The sequence below is a fragment of the Eleutherodactylus coqui genome, chromosome 4, assembly GCF_035609145.1.
Source record: "Eleutherodactylus coqui strain aEleCoq1 chromosome 4, aEleCoq1.hap1, whole genome shotgun sequence".
Classification (NCBI taxonomy): domain Eukaryota; kingdom Metazoa; phylum Chordata; class Amphibia; order Anura; family Eleutherodactylidae; genus Eleutherodactylus; species Eleutherodactylus coqui.
The window spans coordinates 215,110,384-215,126,320 of NC_089840.1; the positions used below are offsets into that span (position 1 = coordinate 215,110,384).

The window sequence follows — 15,937 nt, forward strand, 5'->3', positions numbered from 1 at the left end:
CCAGGAACTGTTCTCGGGCCCCTGCTCAGATTGGGCAGCAGTGGTTCCTCTCCCACCAGAGGAGTTTATCGTCACTGATGCACAACCATTGGAAAGTTCCCGGGGTCCGGTGGATGAGGCTGGGGACTTCCGCCAACTGTCTCAAGAACTTTCTGTGGGTGAGGAGGGCGATGACGATGAGACACAGTTGTCTTGCAGTGAGGTAGTAGTAAGGGCAGTAAGTCCGAGGGAGGAGCACACAGAGGATTCGGAGGAAGAGCAGCAGGACGATGAGGTGACTGACCCCACCTGGTGTGCAACGCCTACACAGGACAGGTCTTCAGAGGGGGAGGCACGGGCAGCAGCAGGGCAGGTTGCAAGAGGCAGTGCGGTGGCCAGGGGTAGAGGCAGGGCCAGACCGAATAATCCACCAACTGTTTCCCAAAGCGCACCCTCGCGCCATGCCACCCTGCAGAGGCCGAGGTGCTCTAAGGTCTGGCAGTTTTTCACAGAGACGCCTGACGACCGACGAACAGTGGTGTGCAACCTTTGTCGCGCCAAGATCAGCCGGGGAGCCACCACCAACAGCCTCACCACCACCAGCATGCGCAGACATATGATGGCCAAGCACCCCACAAGGTGGGACGAAGGCCGTTCACCGCCTCCGGTTTGCACCGCTGCCTCTCCCCCTGTGCCCCAACCTGTCACTGAGATACAACCCCCCTCTCAGGACACAGGCACTACCGTCTCATGGCCTGCACCCACACCCTCACCTCCGCTGTCCTCGGCCCCATCCACCAATGTCTCGCACCGCACAGTCCAGCCGTCGCTAGTGCAAGTGTTGGAGCGCAAGCGCAAGTACGCCGCCACGCACCCGCACGCTCAATCGTTAACCGTCCACATAGCCAAATTTATCAGCCTTGAGATGCTGCCATATAGGGTTGTGGAAACGGAGGCTTTCAAAGGTATGATGGCGGCGGCGGCCCCGCGCTACTCAGTTCCCGGTCGCCACTACTTTTCCCGATGTGCCGTCCCAGCCCTGCACGACCACGTCTCCCGCAACATTGTACGCGCCCTCACCAATGCGGTTAGTGGCAAGGTCCACTTAACTACGGACACGTGGACAAGCACAGGCGGGCAGGGCCACTACATCTCCCTGATGGCACATTGGGTGAATTTAGTGGAGGCTGGGACAGAGTCAGAGCCTGGGACCGCTCACGTCCTACCCACCCCCAGAATTGCGGGCCACAGCTCGGTGGTGGTATGTTCGGCGGTGTATGCTTCCTCCACTAAAGCACCCTCCTCCTCCTCCTCCTCCTACGCAACCTCTGTCTCGCAATCTAGATGTGTCAGCAGCAGCAGGACGTCGCCAGCAGTCGGGGTCGCGCAGCGTGGCAGCACAGCGGTGGGCAAGCGTCAGCAGGCCGTGCTGAAACTACTCAGCTTAGGAGATAGGAGGCACACGGCCCACGAACTGCTGCAGGGTCTGACAGAGCAGACCGAGCGCTGGCTTGCGCCGCTGAGCCTCCAACCGGGCATGGTCGTGTGTGACAACGGCCGTAACCTGGTGGCGGCTCTGCAGCTCGGCAGCCTCACGCACGTGCCATGCCTGGCCCACGTCTTTAATTTGGTGGTTCAGCGCTTTCTGAAAAGCTACCCACGCTTGTCAGACCTGCTCGTAAAGGTGCGCCGGCTCTGCGCACATTTCCGCAAGTCCCACACGGACGCTGACACCCTGCGCACCCTGCAACATCGCTTTAATCTGCCAGTGCACCGACTGCTGTGCGACATGCCCACACGGTGGAACTCTACGCTCCACATGTTGGCCAGGCTCTATGAGCAGCGTAGAGCTATCGTGGAATAGCAACTCCAACATGGGCAGCGCAGTGGGAGTCAGCCTCCTCAATTATTTTCAGAAGAGTGGGCCTGGTTGGCAGACATCTGCCAGGTGCTTGGAAACTTTGAGCAGTCTACCCAGGTGGTGAGCGGCGATGCTGCAATCATTAGCGTCACCATTCCTCTGCTATGCCTCTTGAGAAGTTCCCTGCAAACCATAAAGGCAGCCGCTTTGCGCTCGGAAACGGAGGCGGGGAAAGACAGTATGTCGCTGGATAGTCAGAGCACCCTCCTGTCTATATCTCAGCGCATTCAGGAGGAGGAGGAGGAGGAGCATGAGGAGGATGAGGAGGAGGGGGAAGAGACAGCTTGGCCCACTGCTGACGGTGCCCCTGCTGCTTGCCTGTCATCCTTTCAGCGTGTATGGCCTGAGGAGGATGAGGAGGAGGAGGAGGAGGAGGATCCTGAAAGTGATCTTCCTAGTGAAGACAGCCATGTGTTGCGTACGGGTACCCTGGCACACATGGCTGACTTCATGTTAGGATGCCTTTCTCGTGACCCTCGCGTTGCACGCATTCTGGCCACTACGGATTACTGGGTGTACACACTGCTCGACCCATGCTATAAGGAGAACCTTCCCAGTCTCATTCCCGAGGAGGAAAGGGGTTCGAGAGTGTTGCTATACCACAGGACCCTGGCGGACAAGCTGATGGTAAAATTCCCATCCGACAGCGCTAGTGGCAGAAGGCGCAGTTCCGAGGGCCAGGTAGCAGGGGAGGTGCGGAGATCGAGCAGCATGTACAGCCCAGGCAGTGCAACAGTCTTTAAGGGCCTGGACAGCTTTATGGCTCCCCACCAAGACTGTGTCACCGCTCCCCAGTCAAGGCTGAGTCGGCGGGAGCACTGTAAAAGGATGGTGAGGGAGTACGTAGCGGATCGCACGACCGTCCTCCGTGACGCCTCTGCCACCTACAACTACTGGGTGTCGAAGCTGGACACGTGGCCTGAACTAGCGCTGTATGCCCTGGAGGTGCTTGCTTGTCCTGCGGCTAGCGTCTTGTCGGAGAGGGTGTTTAGTGCGGCTGGGGGAATCATCACAGATAAGCGTACCCGCCTGTCAACCGACAGTGCCGACAGGCTAACACTCATCAAGATGAACAAAGCCTGGATTTCCCCAGACTTCTCTTCTCCACCAGCGGACTGCAGCGATACGTAAGCAATACGTAGGCTGCACCCGCGGATGGAAGCTACGTTCTCTCTCACCATCCAAAACGGGGACATTTCTGCTTCATCAATCTGTGTCTAATATTCCTCCTCCTCCTCCTGCTCCTCCTCCTGAAACCTCACGTAATCACGCTGAACGGGCAATTTTTCTTAGGGCCACAAGGCTCACTCATCTAATTTTTCTAAACAATTTTTATATGTTTCAATGCTCTTAAAAGCGTTGAAACTTTAACTTGAACCAATTTTTCGTTAAACTGGGCTGCCTCCAGGCCTAGTTACCACTTAAGCCACATTAACCAAAGCGATTAATGGGTTTCACCTGCCATCTTGGTTGGGCATGGCCAATTTTTACTGAGGTACATTAGTACTGTTGGTACACCAATTTTTTGGGGCCCTCACCTACAGTGTAATCATAGCTATTTGTATGTTCTTCGCCTGCACTCATGGTACAGAAGTGTGTGTGGGGTTGGCCTACACTTTAGCTACATAAATGTAACTTGGGCCTTGGCTATACTGCAGCTACTGAAATGGAACTAAGACTGCGCTCCCACTATACTGCTGCTTCGGAATTGTTACTGGGGCCTGTCTTGAGTGCTACTATTGCTGACATGGAACGAAGACTGCGCTCCCGCTATACTGCTGCTTCGGAATTGTTACTGGGGCCTGTCTTGAGTGCTACTATTGCTGACATGGAACAAAGACTGCACTCCCGCTATACTGCTGCTTCGGAATTGTTACTGGGGCCTGTCTTGAGTGCTACTATTGCTGACATGGAACGAAGACTGCGCTCCCGCTATACTGCTGCTTCTGAATTGTTACTGGGGCCTGTCTTGAGTGCTACTATTGCTGACATGGAACGAAGACTGCGCTCCCGCTATACTGCTGCTTCGGAATTGTTACTGGGGCCTGTCTTGAGTGCTACTATTGCTGACATGGAACGAAGACTGCGCTCCTCCTATAATGCTGCTAGTGATATGTTAGTGGGGCCTGTCCTAATGCTACGGCTGAAATGTTACGAATTCTGGGCTCTGCCTATACCGCTGCTAATGGTATGTCTCTGGGGTGTGGAAACAGAGGCTTCCCAAAGACATGATGGCGGCGAGGCCATTTCCCACCAACGCGGTTACTGTTAAGGTGCATATAACCACGGACACGTGGAGAGGACACGTAGTGCCTCAAAAACATCCCCCTCCTCCTCCAACAGGGAAAACATTCTTGGCAAATGCCTTTGCATTGGTTCGTCTGGTGGCAGTCCAAGAATTTCACCTTTACCGACACTACAAGAGAGCCCCCCCACCAACCCCCCGCCACGGCCCACTTAATCCTGGCCACATTCCGAAAACCAACAAAATAAAACCGCGCTACTAGGTCCGCAGTCACCACCACATTACCACCAACGCGGTTACTGTTAAGGTGCATATAACCACGGACACGTGGAGAGGACACGTAGTGCCTCAAAAACATCCCCCCGCCACGGCCCACTTAATCCGGGCCACATTCCGAAAACCAACAAAATAAAACCACGCTACTAGGTCCGCAGTCACCACCACATTACCACCAACGCGGTTACTGTTAAGGTACATATTACCAGTCTGACTGGGGCATGCAGACACCTTTACAGAATGAATAGTGTGTGGCACATAGGTTCCCCATTGCTATGCCCACGTGTGCAGCTCCTGATGGCGGTGGCACAGGATTCTATTTCTCATTGCTTCTGTACAGCATTGTGGGCTATCGCCCCACCACTTTTAAAGAGGGTCGCTGCCTAGCCGTGCCAACCCCTCTGCAGTGTGTGCCTGCGGTTCCTCCTCATGGCAGACGCACTTATAAATAGACATGAGGGTGGTGTGGCATGAGGGCAGCTGAAGGCTGCGCAGGGACAGTTTGTTGTGCGCTGTGGACACTGCGTCGTGCGGGGGGGGGGGGGGATGGGCAGCATGTAACCCAGGAGAAGTGGCAGCGGAGTGTCATCCAGGCAGTGATTGTGCTTTGTTGTAGGTAGTGTGGTGCTTAGCTAAGGTATGCCATGCTAATGAGGGCTTTTCAGAAGTAAAAGTTGTTGGGAGGGGGGGGGGGGCCACTCTTGCCGGTATTGTGGCTTAATAGTGGGACCTGTGAACTTGAGATGCAGCCCAATACGTAGCCCCTCGCCTGCCCTATCCGTTGCTGTGTCGTTCCCATCACTTTCTTGAATTGCCCAGATTTTCACACATGAAAACCTTAGCGAGCATCGGCGAAATACAAAAATGCTCGGGTCGCCCATTGACTTCAATGGGGTTCGTTATTTGAAACGAACCCTGGAGCATCGCGATAATTTCGTCCCGAATAACGAGCACCCGAGCATTTTGGTGCTCGCTCATCTCTACTGCAAGGTCTTTGGGTCAGATACCAAAACAATCTACCGAGGCACTCGGCAGGGATGCCCTTTAACCCCTCTACTCTTCATTTTAGCTATGGAACCCATTGCAGTCAAAATTCACAATAATCTAAATATTAAGGGAATTGAGATTGCATCTGTTCATCACAAGATCTGCATGTTTGCATGATATGCTAATGATGGTATCTTTTCCCCTCACCACAATCCCTAATCTACTAGCGGAACTGTCCAGGTTTGGGTCTCTCTCTGGATTGACAATAAAAAACACAAAATCTAAAGCTATTAATCTCACCCTGCCCCCAAATCTGGTCTCTCAACTTCAATCTAATTTTCCCTTTCAATGGCTCATTAGACTACCTGGGCATAAGATTAACTAATTCTTATACATCTCTATATATCCAAAATTATATCCCTCTGCTCCGTAAACTCAGGCTGGTCCTAAAAAAAGTTGGAGCCACTACCATATCTCGTGGATGGAAAGAGTAAATTCTTTGAAGATGACACTCCTTCGTAAACTCTTAGATTTCTTTAGAACTCTTCCAGTTCATGTACCAGGGCACATTTTGAAAACATTCCAACAAATGTCCCTTTACTTTATTTGGAAGGACTCTATTCCTAGAGTTGCGCGCTCTACCTTATATAGGCACAGAATGAAAGGAGGATTGGGTGTACCAAACATATCAAAATATTATCAGGCAGCACAGATAGCCCAGTTAGCTCTTCTCCACACAACTAGTAATGCCCCGTTCTGGCTGTCCTTAGAGACAACCGAAGTCTACCCACTTACCATAGATTTAATTCTATGGACCCCACCAATACACAGACCCACTATCACCAACCCTATTACAAAACACTCCCTTAGGGTGCATTCCCACGAACGTATATCGGCTCAGTTTTCACGCCGAGCCGATATATGTTGTTTTCGTGTGGGGGGGGGGGGGGGAGGCTGGAACAGCCAGGGGCAGGAACTGTGCTCCCGCCCCCTCTCTACCTCCTCTCCGCCCCTCTGCACTATTTGCAATGAAAGGAGGTGGGGCGGGGGCGGGGCTGAGTTCCGAGAATTAGCCCCCCCTGCCTTTCCCCATTGCAAATAGTGCAGAGGGGCGGAGAGGAGGCAGAGAGGGGCGGGAGCACAGTTCCTGCCCCTGGCTCTTCCATCCTCCCCCCCTAAACACAAAAACAACGTATATCGGCTCGGCGTGAAAACCGAGCCGATATACATTCGTGGGAATGCACCCTTAGGGTGTTGGACTCCATTAAATACTCCGGAAACCTAATCTCTCTCCCCATTTAACCCTCCTGCCGTTTCTACAAAACCTGTTATTCTCTCCAGGCAATGATTCGCCTCAGTCCTTTAATGCCTGGACCAACAATGGTGTCACTAAAATATATCACTTGCTTTCGCTGGAGGGCGTCACCTCATTTCCTATCCTTCAGAGAAAGTATAATCTGCCATCCTCTGAAATATTCTGATACCTACAATTAAAGCACTTTGTATCGTCTTACCTTAAAAATACAAAATCCTCTTTGACTTTAACCCCTTTTGAATCCTTTTGCCTCAGGTACCCACAGGCCAAGGGCCTTATCTCACAGATATGCTGTGGATTTGTTCATTCATCATATCGTGCACAGTTAACATGCTGGGAAAAAGATATAGGTAGCGCCCCCTCAGATGAAGATTGGTCCGGGTTCTAGAAATCCAACAATAGAAGTGCCCATAACATACTAATGCTGGAAACATCATTTAAAGTATTACTTTGGTACTTGGATCCCAGCCAGATACGCCCATGCAGTGCCAGGCTACTCTCCAAACTGCTTTCATGGTTGTTCATCCCCAGGTGACACACTCCACATTTGGTGGTCCTACCCAAGAGTTAGGAGACTTTGGATCAGAGTCTACTCATTATTCTACACAGTAACCTACTGCAACATATGTAAGAATCCCTGGGAGGCTTTACTGATAAGTGTATTGAGAATATCCCCCCAGGAAACGAATATCCTTTTTTTTCCTAGCTACAAAAAAAAAAACCCCATCATGGAAACAGGCTTCACTAGATTTCTCAGCAGTAAAACGTAGAATGGATTGGTATTTACTTCATGAAAAATTAACATCAATAGTGGAAGGTAGACATAAAATGTTTCTGAAAATTTGGACTCCATGGATAAAGTATACCCTCCCTTCCTAAAATAGTGATTCCCAAACACCATATAAGTTACCATTTATAAAAAAAAAAAACAACCACATAGCCCTGTACTCCTCCTCCAGACACTGACCCCACGAGATAGGACCCCCCCCCCCCCCCCCGTCCCTTCCTCTACCCCACCCTTCTCTCCTAATCCTGACTACTCTCCCTCCCTCTTCATCCTTAAGTAGGTTGGTCCTGGCCAGGTCATCTTTGAATTACTGATGTCTTGGATGTAGAAGTTCATGCATAAACTAAGAGTTCTTATCATTCAGAACAAATATATGGAATTATCATTTATCTAATTTGGTATACTATTTGATTATATTGCAATCAGACTATGTTGTATCTGATATACACTTCCTTGTCAAAATTTTAAAATTTAATAAAAATTGTTACAAAAAAAAAAGAAATATTTTTCACCTGCTCTATAATAATGCTTGGGTCACTTGTGGGGGCCTTCTATAGTTTTGGCAACTTGATGGCTCTACAAGTGAGCAATGGGGCCTGGAATTTATTCAGTTGTGCACTGAAAGTCAAAGGGCGTTCCCTCCTTTGTAGGCCTAACCATGTATCTTGTAAGCAGATTGGAGCTAAAATAGGTGTATTGCTGAACACAGAAGAACCAGTGCAATAAAATTTGAGGTGTATCTCCTTAGATTCCCCTGCTTTATACAACAATAAGTCTCGAAATATACATATTTCTGAAAAAGAAATTATACAATTTGTTCACCTGCTTTACATTAAAACTGGGGTTAAAATGCTTAGTTCACCATAGATTAATTCATAATGAGGTCTTTTTTCCAAATGTTTTTTTTTTAGGGGTGGGGGTTGGGATTTCTATCATTTTGGCAGCTCGAGGGCTCTAAAAATCTAAAAATATACAATGAGGTCCAAAACACCTTAAAACAAAATTTGTGATCTGAAAGCCTCTGGCTACTTTCCTCTGGGCCCTGTTATGGGTCCAGACATAAGACTAGGACCACAATGGGCATATTTATGAACACAAGACAAACAGGGGTATCCATTTTGGGGAGCAAATCCTCATTTTCATGTGCACTATAGAAAAAAAACCTGTCTATAAAATGACATTTGCAGAAAAACTGTCAATTCTGACAGCGGCATTTAAATCTCCACCCCCTGAACAATGAGATCGTAGGGAGCCATGTGTGTCTCATGGCAGCCAGAGGCCTTCTGAAAGGCCCCAGGGTTGTCTTGGCAGTATGCCCATAAAGCCATTCCCGTGGCAGTATGATGTAATCGGATTCATGAGGGGAGCTAAAAAGTACTCACCCCTGTCCTCCGTGATGTCGCACGATGTTCTGGTCCTGTCAGGACCTTATGTCGCCGCATGCGCGCCATACATAGATGTCGGGCACATGCACAGAAGGACTCTCGTCCATGAGGAGAGATGAAATTACGTACCTAAGGCCCCGGGATTTATCCACGGACCTTACCACAACTTCTGCACACTCAGCCTTTGCCAAAATGGCAGACGCATGCCCAAAAGCCGCAGATTGCAAGGTAATTTAAAATCGCCTTGCTCCTGGCTATGTAGTTGAGAGCCTGGAGATTTCAGGGGGGGGGGCCACGGTAAGCGGTTCTTGGTCACATGATCGCCGTTATCTAATAGATAATGGTGATCACGTAAAAATTTAAAAAAGCTAAAGTTTCAACTACTGTCAAACGGGGGTATCCATTTTGGCATGCAAATTCTCATATCCATGTGCACTCTAAAAAAAAAAAAAAACCCCGTCTTTAAAATAATGTATATTTGCAAAATTGTGAAATTTTATTTTTTCCTCTAAATTGCATTAACTCCTGAAAATAACATGTGGAGTCAAAATACTCCTGACACCCCTCAGTGAATATATTAAGATGTGTATTTTGTGGGGGTATCTGTCATTCTGAGCCTTTTCAATCTTGGCTTGGTGTAGGAAAACAAAAAGGTTCCTCAAAATGTTAATAAATATTAATCAATGTTAAATTTGTACATCTCCTTAATGGTTAAAAAGTGTTTCCAATAGGCTTCCAGAATAAAGTAAACAGATGGAAATATATATCTCATCAAAAATTTGTACAGTATGTTTGCACATATTTGAAATTAAGTTGGGTCTGGCCAACAAGCCAAGCTAGAGATGTTGATCCTGAAATCCTGTTTGGTGGTAGACCACCGCCGTATTCCATCATATGGTCCTCACTTTACTTTTTGCTTCCCAAGGTATCTACAGCTCTCTATTGTTAGACTTTTCTTACATCCAGAGAGTGTCCTAGTCTAAGTATATGTTCTTCCCAGCACTATTATTTTGATTATAGGGGTATACTGTACATATCCCACTGATATGAAGTAGAGGTTGTCTTTTCACCATCTCTGAGATATCTATTTGGTATTGATATTTATGTTTTGGTGCTTGTCTTAGGTACCCTATATATGTCTTAATATTAATTAATAAAAAGAATTTTAGTTAGTCTATGAAGGGTATTTTAGTTTCTGTACCATTTCTGCCCCAGTGAAAAAAAATTGGATTTTAGAGTTGCAGCATGCAGACGGGATGTTGCTACAGGTCATCCAAGATTTTTGTTTTTAGCTTCCCGGATAACCCTTTTTTAAATTTAAAATGCATTCCTTTATATGGTAAGTGGGTCTACCACACTCATCCCTTGACCCAGTTCTAATGCATTTTGGTCTGTTTTGGGTTAAGCATCATCGGAAACTGTTGACGTGGCTTTCCCACCACAGTTATAACACATTAGTATGCATTTGTACACATGATTTATGTAGGACTGACTGTCATGACCCCCACCAAGAGCTCAGATACACTCAGTTGTTTCCATATCTTCCATTTACCACATTAAAGAGTATACATGCAATTGTTGTGCTTTCTTTTGTACAGGAGACACTTAACGTAATCAGATAGAGTCAAACATTACTTGTGAGGTCCTCAAAATGTCAACCACTGCTGCTATAAACCAGTGTTTGTCAACCATAGCCACCCCTAAAGATTATAATTTGAGCATATTCCATAGATAGCATGCATGGAGTGATTCTTGATGCATTTACATTAATGATATCATATGTGTGAAACCAAGGTAATCCTAAAAATATGCCCTGTTGGGGTACTTTAGGTCCAGAGTTGAGAAGCATTCACCGTTCATTTGTTTGCATATCATAAATGTATTGCTTGTAAATATTTAAACTGTGAAGTATTATATAAGATGGCGGCACAGTAACCCTACAACTAGAAATACAATATCACAATCAAAAATAATTTGATTCCACAAATCAGTATTGATCATGTTAAAGACTTTATTAATAAAGCCGGGGATTACATTATTTAAATATGCATATATGATAGAAATATTTGTGCAAACTGCATTGTGAAAGTACTCTTATTTTGTTAGTTATGCTACAAAAACATTTGTCCTTACAAAGTTACAGAGGTTTTAAACAGAAATCAGACAGAAATTTTGAGCATAATGTACATATTAACTCTATACATGGTGATGCACTCACTAATTAGATTCCCCATCTGTTCCCCTTTCTTGTCCACCCATGCCGTTTCACTGAAACACTAAGTGAGAAACCGCAGCTGCAGATCTATTATTTAAATGCACCTTTGTGCATGAAAAATCAGTGTACAGATATCTAAGTTCTTGCAGAAAAAAATATGCATTTATGCGTTTTATGCACCGAGGTTTCCCACCTTAAATTAAGAAAGCCTCATACTTGGTTTGCTGGTTCTTGTCCATTCAAATTTCTGGCTCAGAACTATTCCCTGCTGGTCTATCTGATGAATGTGCATAAGGTCAGCTCCCACTCCTCCTTTAGAAGCTGTGTAGCATAACCACCCCCACTCAATACTACACATCTATATCACCTGTTTTTTGAGTAACTGCTGGTCCCTTCCCCCTCACTGCTGATAAGAGCAGAACATTTACCCAGAGTGAATTACAACCCTCTGTAATAGTAGCTTTCACTGCTCTCTGTCATCCTAATCCTCCTCCACTATCTCCGCGGTATTGTCATACAGCCCTCTGTAATGGTGTACATAGTCTTTAATTGTTAACAATAGATGAATTTTTTGAAGACGTACGCTCTACAGATTTATAAAAGGAGAAGGTAAACTTTAAAACCCAAGATCTCTCTTCTACTTCACTTGTTCTTCATATCATCAACCTCAGCTCACAGAGTTCACTCACATACTCCTCATTGTAAGGATCATATCTGAGGGCTTGTTCATAGCAATCAATTGCATCATTTCTTTCCCCGTAAGTCTTATGGACGAAGCCAAGCAAAGCAAAACCCTCTGGATCTTGTCTGTTGTTTCTGATCATCTTTGAAGAAATTCTTCTTAGAGCACTTTCACTGAATTCTTTCTCTTTCATGTTTGAAGTAATCTGCAAAGACATCTTATAATAGTGTATGGCTTCAGATTGAGATCTCCTGCAATGCTCCTTGAAATTTCCATAATGGTAATAGATCTGCTGCTTCTCCTCATCCAAAAGACTGGGAAATGCCAAAACTGCTTCAAATGTGTCCTCTGCTTTTTGATACTCATTTGCTTCACCGTACATATTTGCTAAGTCTACGTATGCATGCACAAATGATTTCTTATACTCCAACACCTTTTCAAAATGAAAGATAGCATTTTGCAGTAGATCATATGATTCTTGGTCCAGTTGTCTGCTATAAATGTTCCTGTTTCTCAATTGCTTTTTATAATTGAAATACTTATGCTTGCAACATAGTCCAACTTGGTGATGTAAAAATCCAGAGTTTGGGATGAGATCTACTGCTGTTTTTAGATGACGTAAGGCCTCATCTTCCATGCGAGCCCTCCTGTAAAACTTGGCAACATAACGGAGCACATATGGAAGGTTTGGGGCTTGTTTTATGGCTTCTTCAATATATTTCTTTCCTTCATTAGTTCTTTTTAGGTCTTGTAGCTTCAACGCAAGAAGTGCCTTCACCACGGCGTCATTTGGATTCTTCTCTATTGCACGCTTCAACAGATCTAGCGATTTGCATTCTGAGGCTGGACATTGTCTGCCATTGATGGTTTCCAATCTATAGACCGCAGTTGCATAGCCACTATTCCACTCAGGATCTTCCGGTTCTAGCTCCAAAGCCTTCTGAAAACAAAGTTTTGCTTCTTCATAATATTGTCCACAAAACTTAAGCAGTGCCCAGCCCTTTTCTCCATAGATTTCAGATATGTCTGGTGTATCTTTGAGTCCTTTATTTATCTGGTCTACTTTATCTATATATTTTTGAGAGTCTTCATACTGGTGCAGGTAGTAGAAGATCCATGCATAATTTCCATATGTCACCAAATATTTGTGATCAGGTCCATCTGGATAGTTCTCTTTAATCACTTCTTCTGCTTTCTGTAAATTGACAATGGCTTTTGTATAATCATTTTTCAGATATGTCACATAGGCCAGAAAATTGTATACCATGTATTTGTTCTTGGTGACAAGAAATGTTAACTGGTCATGCAATCTCTCTTCCATATCGGGGTCCATTTCCTTTAAAATAAGTTTCCAAGTAAAGTGACATTTAAGTTGCAGTAAACGCAGCCTCAATGATGGCGCACTGTGAAAGAAAATAAGATTGATATTAGTAATTGATGAAAAAATTAATATATAATATATTTTACATATGGGTCACTTCAACACACAACCATCTATAGTATGCAACTAGAATGTTATTTGTATTGTCTAGTGTCCAGCCAGTGTATAGTGAAGAAATTTGGGTTTAGTAACTTTTATGTCAGGTTTTCACATAAGAAGTGTGGAATGAATATAGGTGAAATCTGCATTTGTTATGTGTGGATTTTCCCACAGAATGAGCTACACATCGGCCACAGATTTCACACCATGCATTGAAAGGATAAAAATCCCAGTGGAAACCTGCATGATTATCTTGTTATGTACAGATAAAGCTTTGAAATCCCCATCCGCATGCAGTGCAGCTCCGTGGCAGTTCAGTGACATCTAAATGTGGACTGAAATGAACTTATAGAAGTAGCAAAGTTCAAGTTGATATTTTAATGCATAAAAAAAGTTGTGTCACAGTTCATTTGCCTTTTCAATGGCTTTTGTTGTATTATAAGATAATTTGTTGCCCCAAGTTATCACAGTTAGGGCGCCTACCCACTAGCGTTTTTTTTTCCTGCGAAATTCGCAGCATTTTTTTCTCTGCAGGGGTCTATGGGACTTGTAATGTTAAAATCGCGATCGCGCAAAATCGCGATTGCGCGGTAAATTGCGATTTTGCGCGATTGCGATTTTAACATTACAAGTCCCATAGACCCCTGCAGAGAAAAAAATGCTGCGAATTTCGCAGGGAAAAAAACGCTAGTGGGTAGGCACCCTTAGGCCTCCTTCCCACGAGCGTGACGGGCTCCGCCGCGTAATATTACGCAGTGAAGCCCGTCACGGCGCCCCCCAGAGCCCCTATACTTACCTGCGGGAGATAGCGTGAAAACGCTTCCCCGCCCACCGCCGTCGCGTCGTGTGACACGCCCACCGCGTCACGTGACGCGGCCGGCAGTGTCATGTGACGCGCCGGCCGCGTCAAATGACGCTGCGGCGGTAGGTGGGGAAGCGTTTTTTCACGCTATCTCCCACTGGTTACAGCGGGAGATAGCGTGAACGGACGGCTTCCATTGACTGCAATGGAAGCCGTCAGCGCGTACAGCCCGTCCTCACCCGCAGCAAATAGAGCATGCTGCGGGTGAGGACGGGAGAAATCGCGGTGCGTAATTCCGCGGTGGAATTACGCATCGTGAGCATTGTGCTATTAGGTTCAATAGAACCTAATAGCAGGGGGCCACGCAGCGGATTTTTGCCGCGAATTTACGCGGCGTAAATCCGTTCGTGGGAAGGAGGCCTTAGGGCGCCCACCCACTGGCGTTTGCGATTTTCGTGCGTTTTTAGCGGCATTTTTCGCAGCTTTTTCGCGGCTTTTTCGCGGCATTTTCGCGGCTTTTTCCGTTAATTTACATTGACATTCATGGGTGCATTAAGAGAAAAATAAGGACACATATGCAACTGACAGTTCCTATGTTAAAAATTGCAACGGACTGAAAAAAAAAACGCCAGTGGACAGGAGTACATTCAAAACTAATTGCTCTTGAGAAAAAATGCAAAACGCAAAGGAAAAAAAATCGCCAGTGGGTGGGCGCCCTTAAGCTAAAGTTTGCTACATCTGTAGGCAATTACTAAATTGTTTACACCAGGTTTCTGGCAAATTATTGAACAGCATATATGGGAGTAAGAATGGGGTAATAATAATAATATTAATAATAATCTTTATTTGTATAGCGCCAACTTATTCTGCAGCGCTCTGGTAATCAACCAGAGCCAGCATTGGCTTGTAACAAACAAGTCATGCCAGACTAATCTAGTTTCCTTCTATGACAGAATGACCGACTGGGTTGATCAGGGAAATATGGTGGATATAGTATATCTTGACGTTCGTAAAGCCTTTAACAAATCATCTCATACCATCCTTATTGAAAAAAATGACAAAATATGGGATTGACAAGGCAACTGTTAGGTGGATTCACAACTGGCTGAGTGATTGCACTCAAAGAGTAGTCGGTCATAAATGGCTGCACATCCAAGAGAAAGAATGTACCAAGTGGTGTACCACAAGTCTCTGTCCGATGCCCAGTGTTGTTCAACATTTTTATAAATGATCTAGAGGAGGGAATTAAGGAGAAACTGATCAAATTTTGCAGACAACACAAAGCTTTGAGGGATAGCTAACACTAGGGAAGAGAGAGAGTATTCAAAAAGATCTAGAAAAGCTTGCACAGTGGGCGGTGACTAACAGAATTTAATATGGAGAAATGCAAAGTCCTACACCTGGGCGGAGAAATGAAAAATTGTATGAATTGGGCTAAGCAGCAGCACATGTGAAAAAGACTTGGGTATACTAATAGATCATAGACTGAACATGAGTCAACAATGTGATGCAGCAGCCAAAAGGACGAACACAATTCTGGGATGTATGAAGAAAAGTATAAAGTCTAGATTACGTGAGGTAATTATCCTCCTCTACTCTTCCTTAGTCAGAACTCATCTGGAATACTATGTCCAGTTCTGGGCACCCCACTTTAAAAAAGACAGACTAACTAGACCAAGTTCAGAGAAGAGCAACCAGGATGGTGAGTGGTCTGCAAATAATGTCCTATGAGGAACGGTTAAAGGATCTGGGAATGTTTAGCTTGCAAAAATGAAATCTGAGAGAAGACTTAATAGCTGTCCACAAATATCTGAAAGGCGGTCACAGTGCAGAGGGACAGCCCTATTTTCATTTGCACAAGGT

General features: G+C 45.7%; 1 protein-coding gene across 2 annotated transcripts in view; it reads right to left on the bottom strand.

Annotated features, from left to right (window-relative positions):
• Positions 1–10,898: 10,898 nt before the first annotated feature.
• LOC136626029 (interferon-induced protein with tetratricopeptide repeats 5-like) overlaps positions 10,899–15,937 on the bottom strand; it is a 15,225-nt gene continuing 10,186 nt past the window's right edge. For both annotated transcript variants that reach the window (XM_066600734.1, XM_066600735.1), the window contains one exon: positions 10,899–13,195. In XM_066600734.1, coding sequence (XP_066456831.1) covers positions 11,764–13,195 — 1,432 coding nt within the window. In that variant the 3' untranslated portion in view covers positions 10,899–11,763. The remainder of the gene's footprint in view (positions 13,196–15,937) is intronic.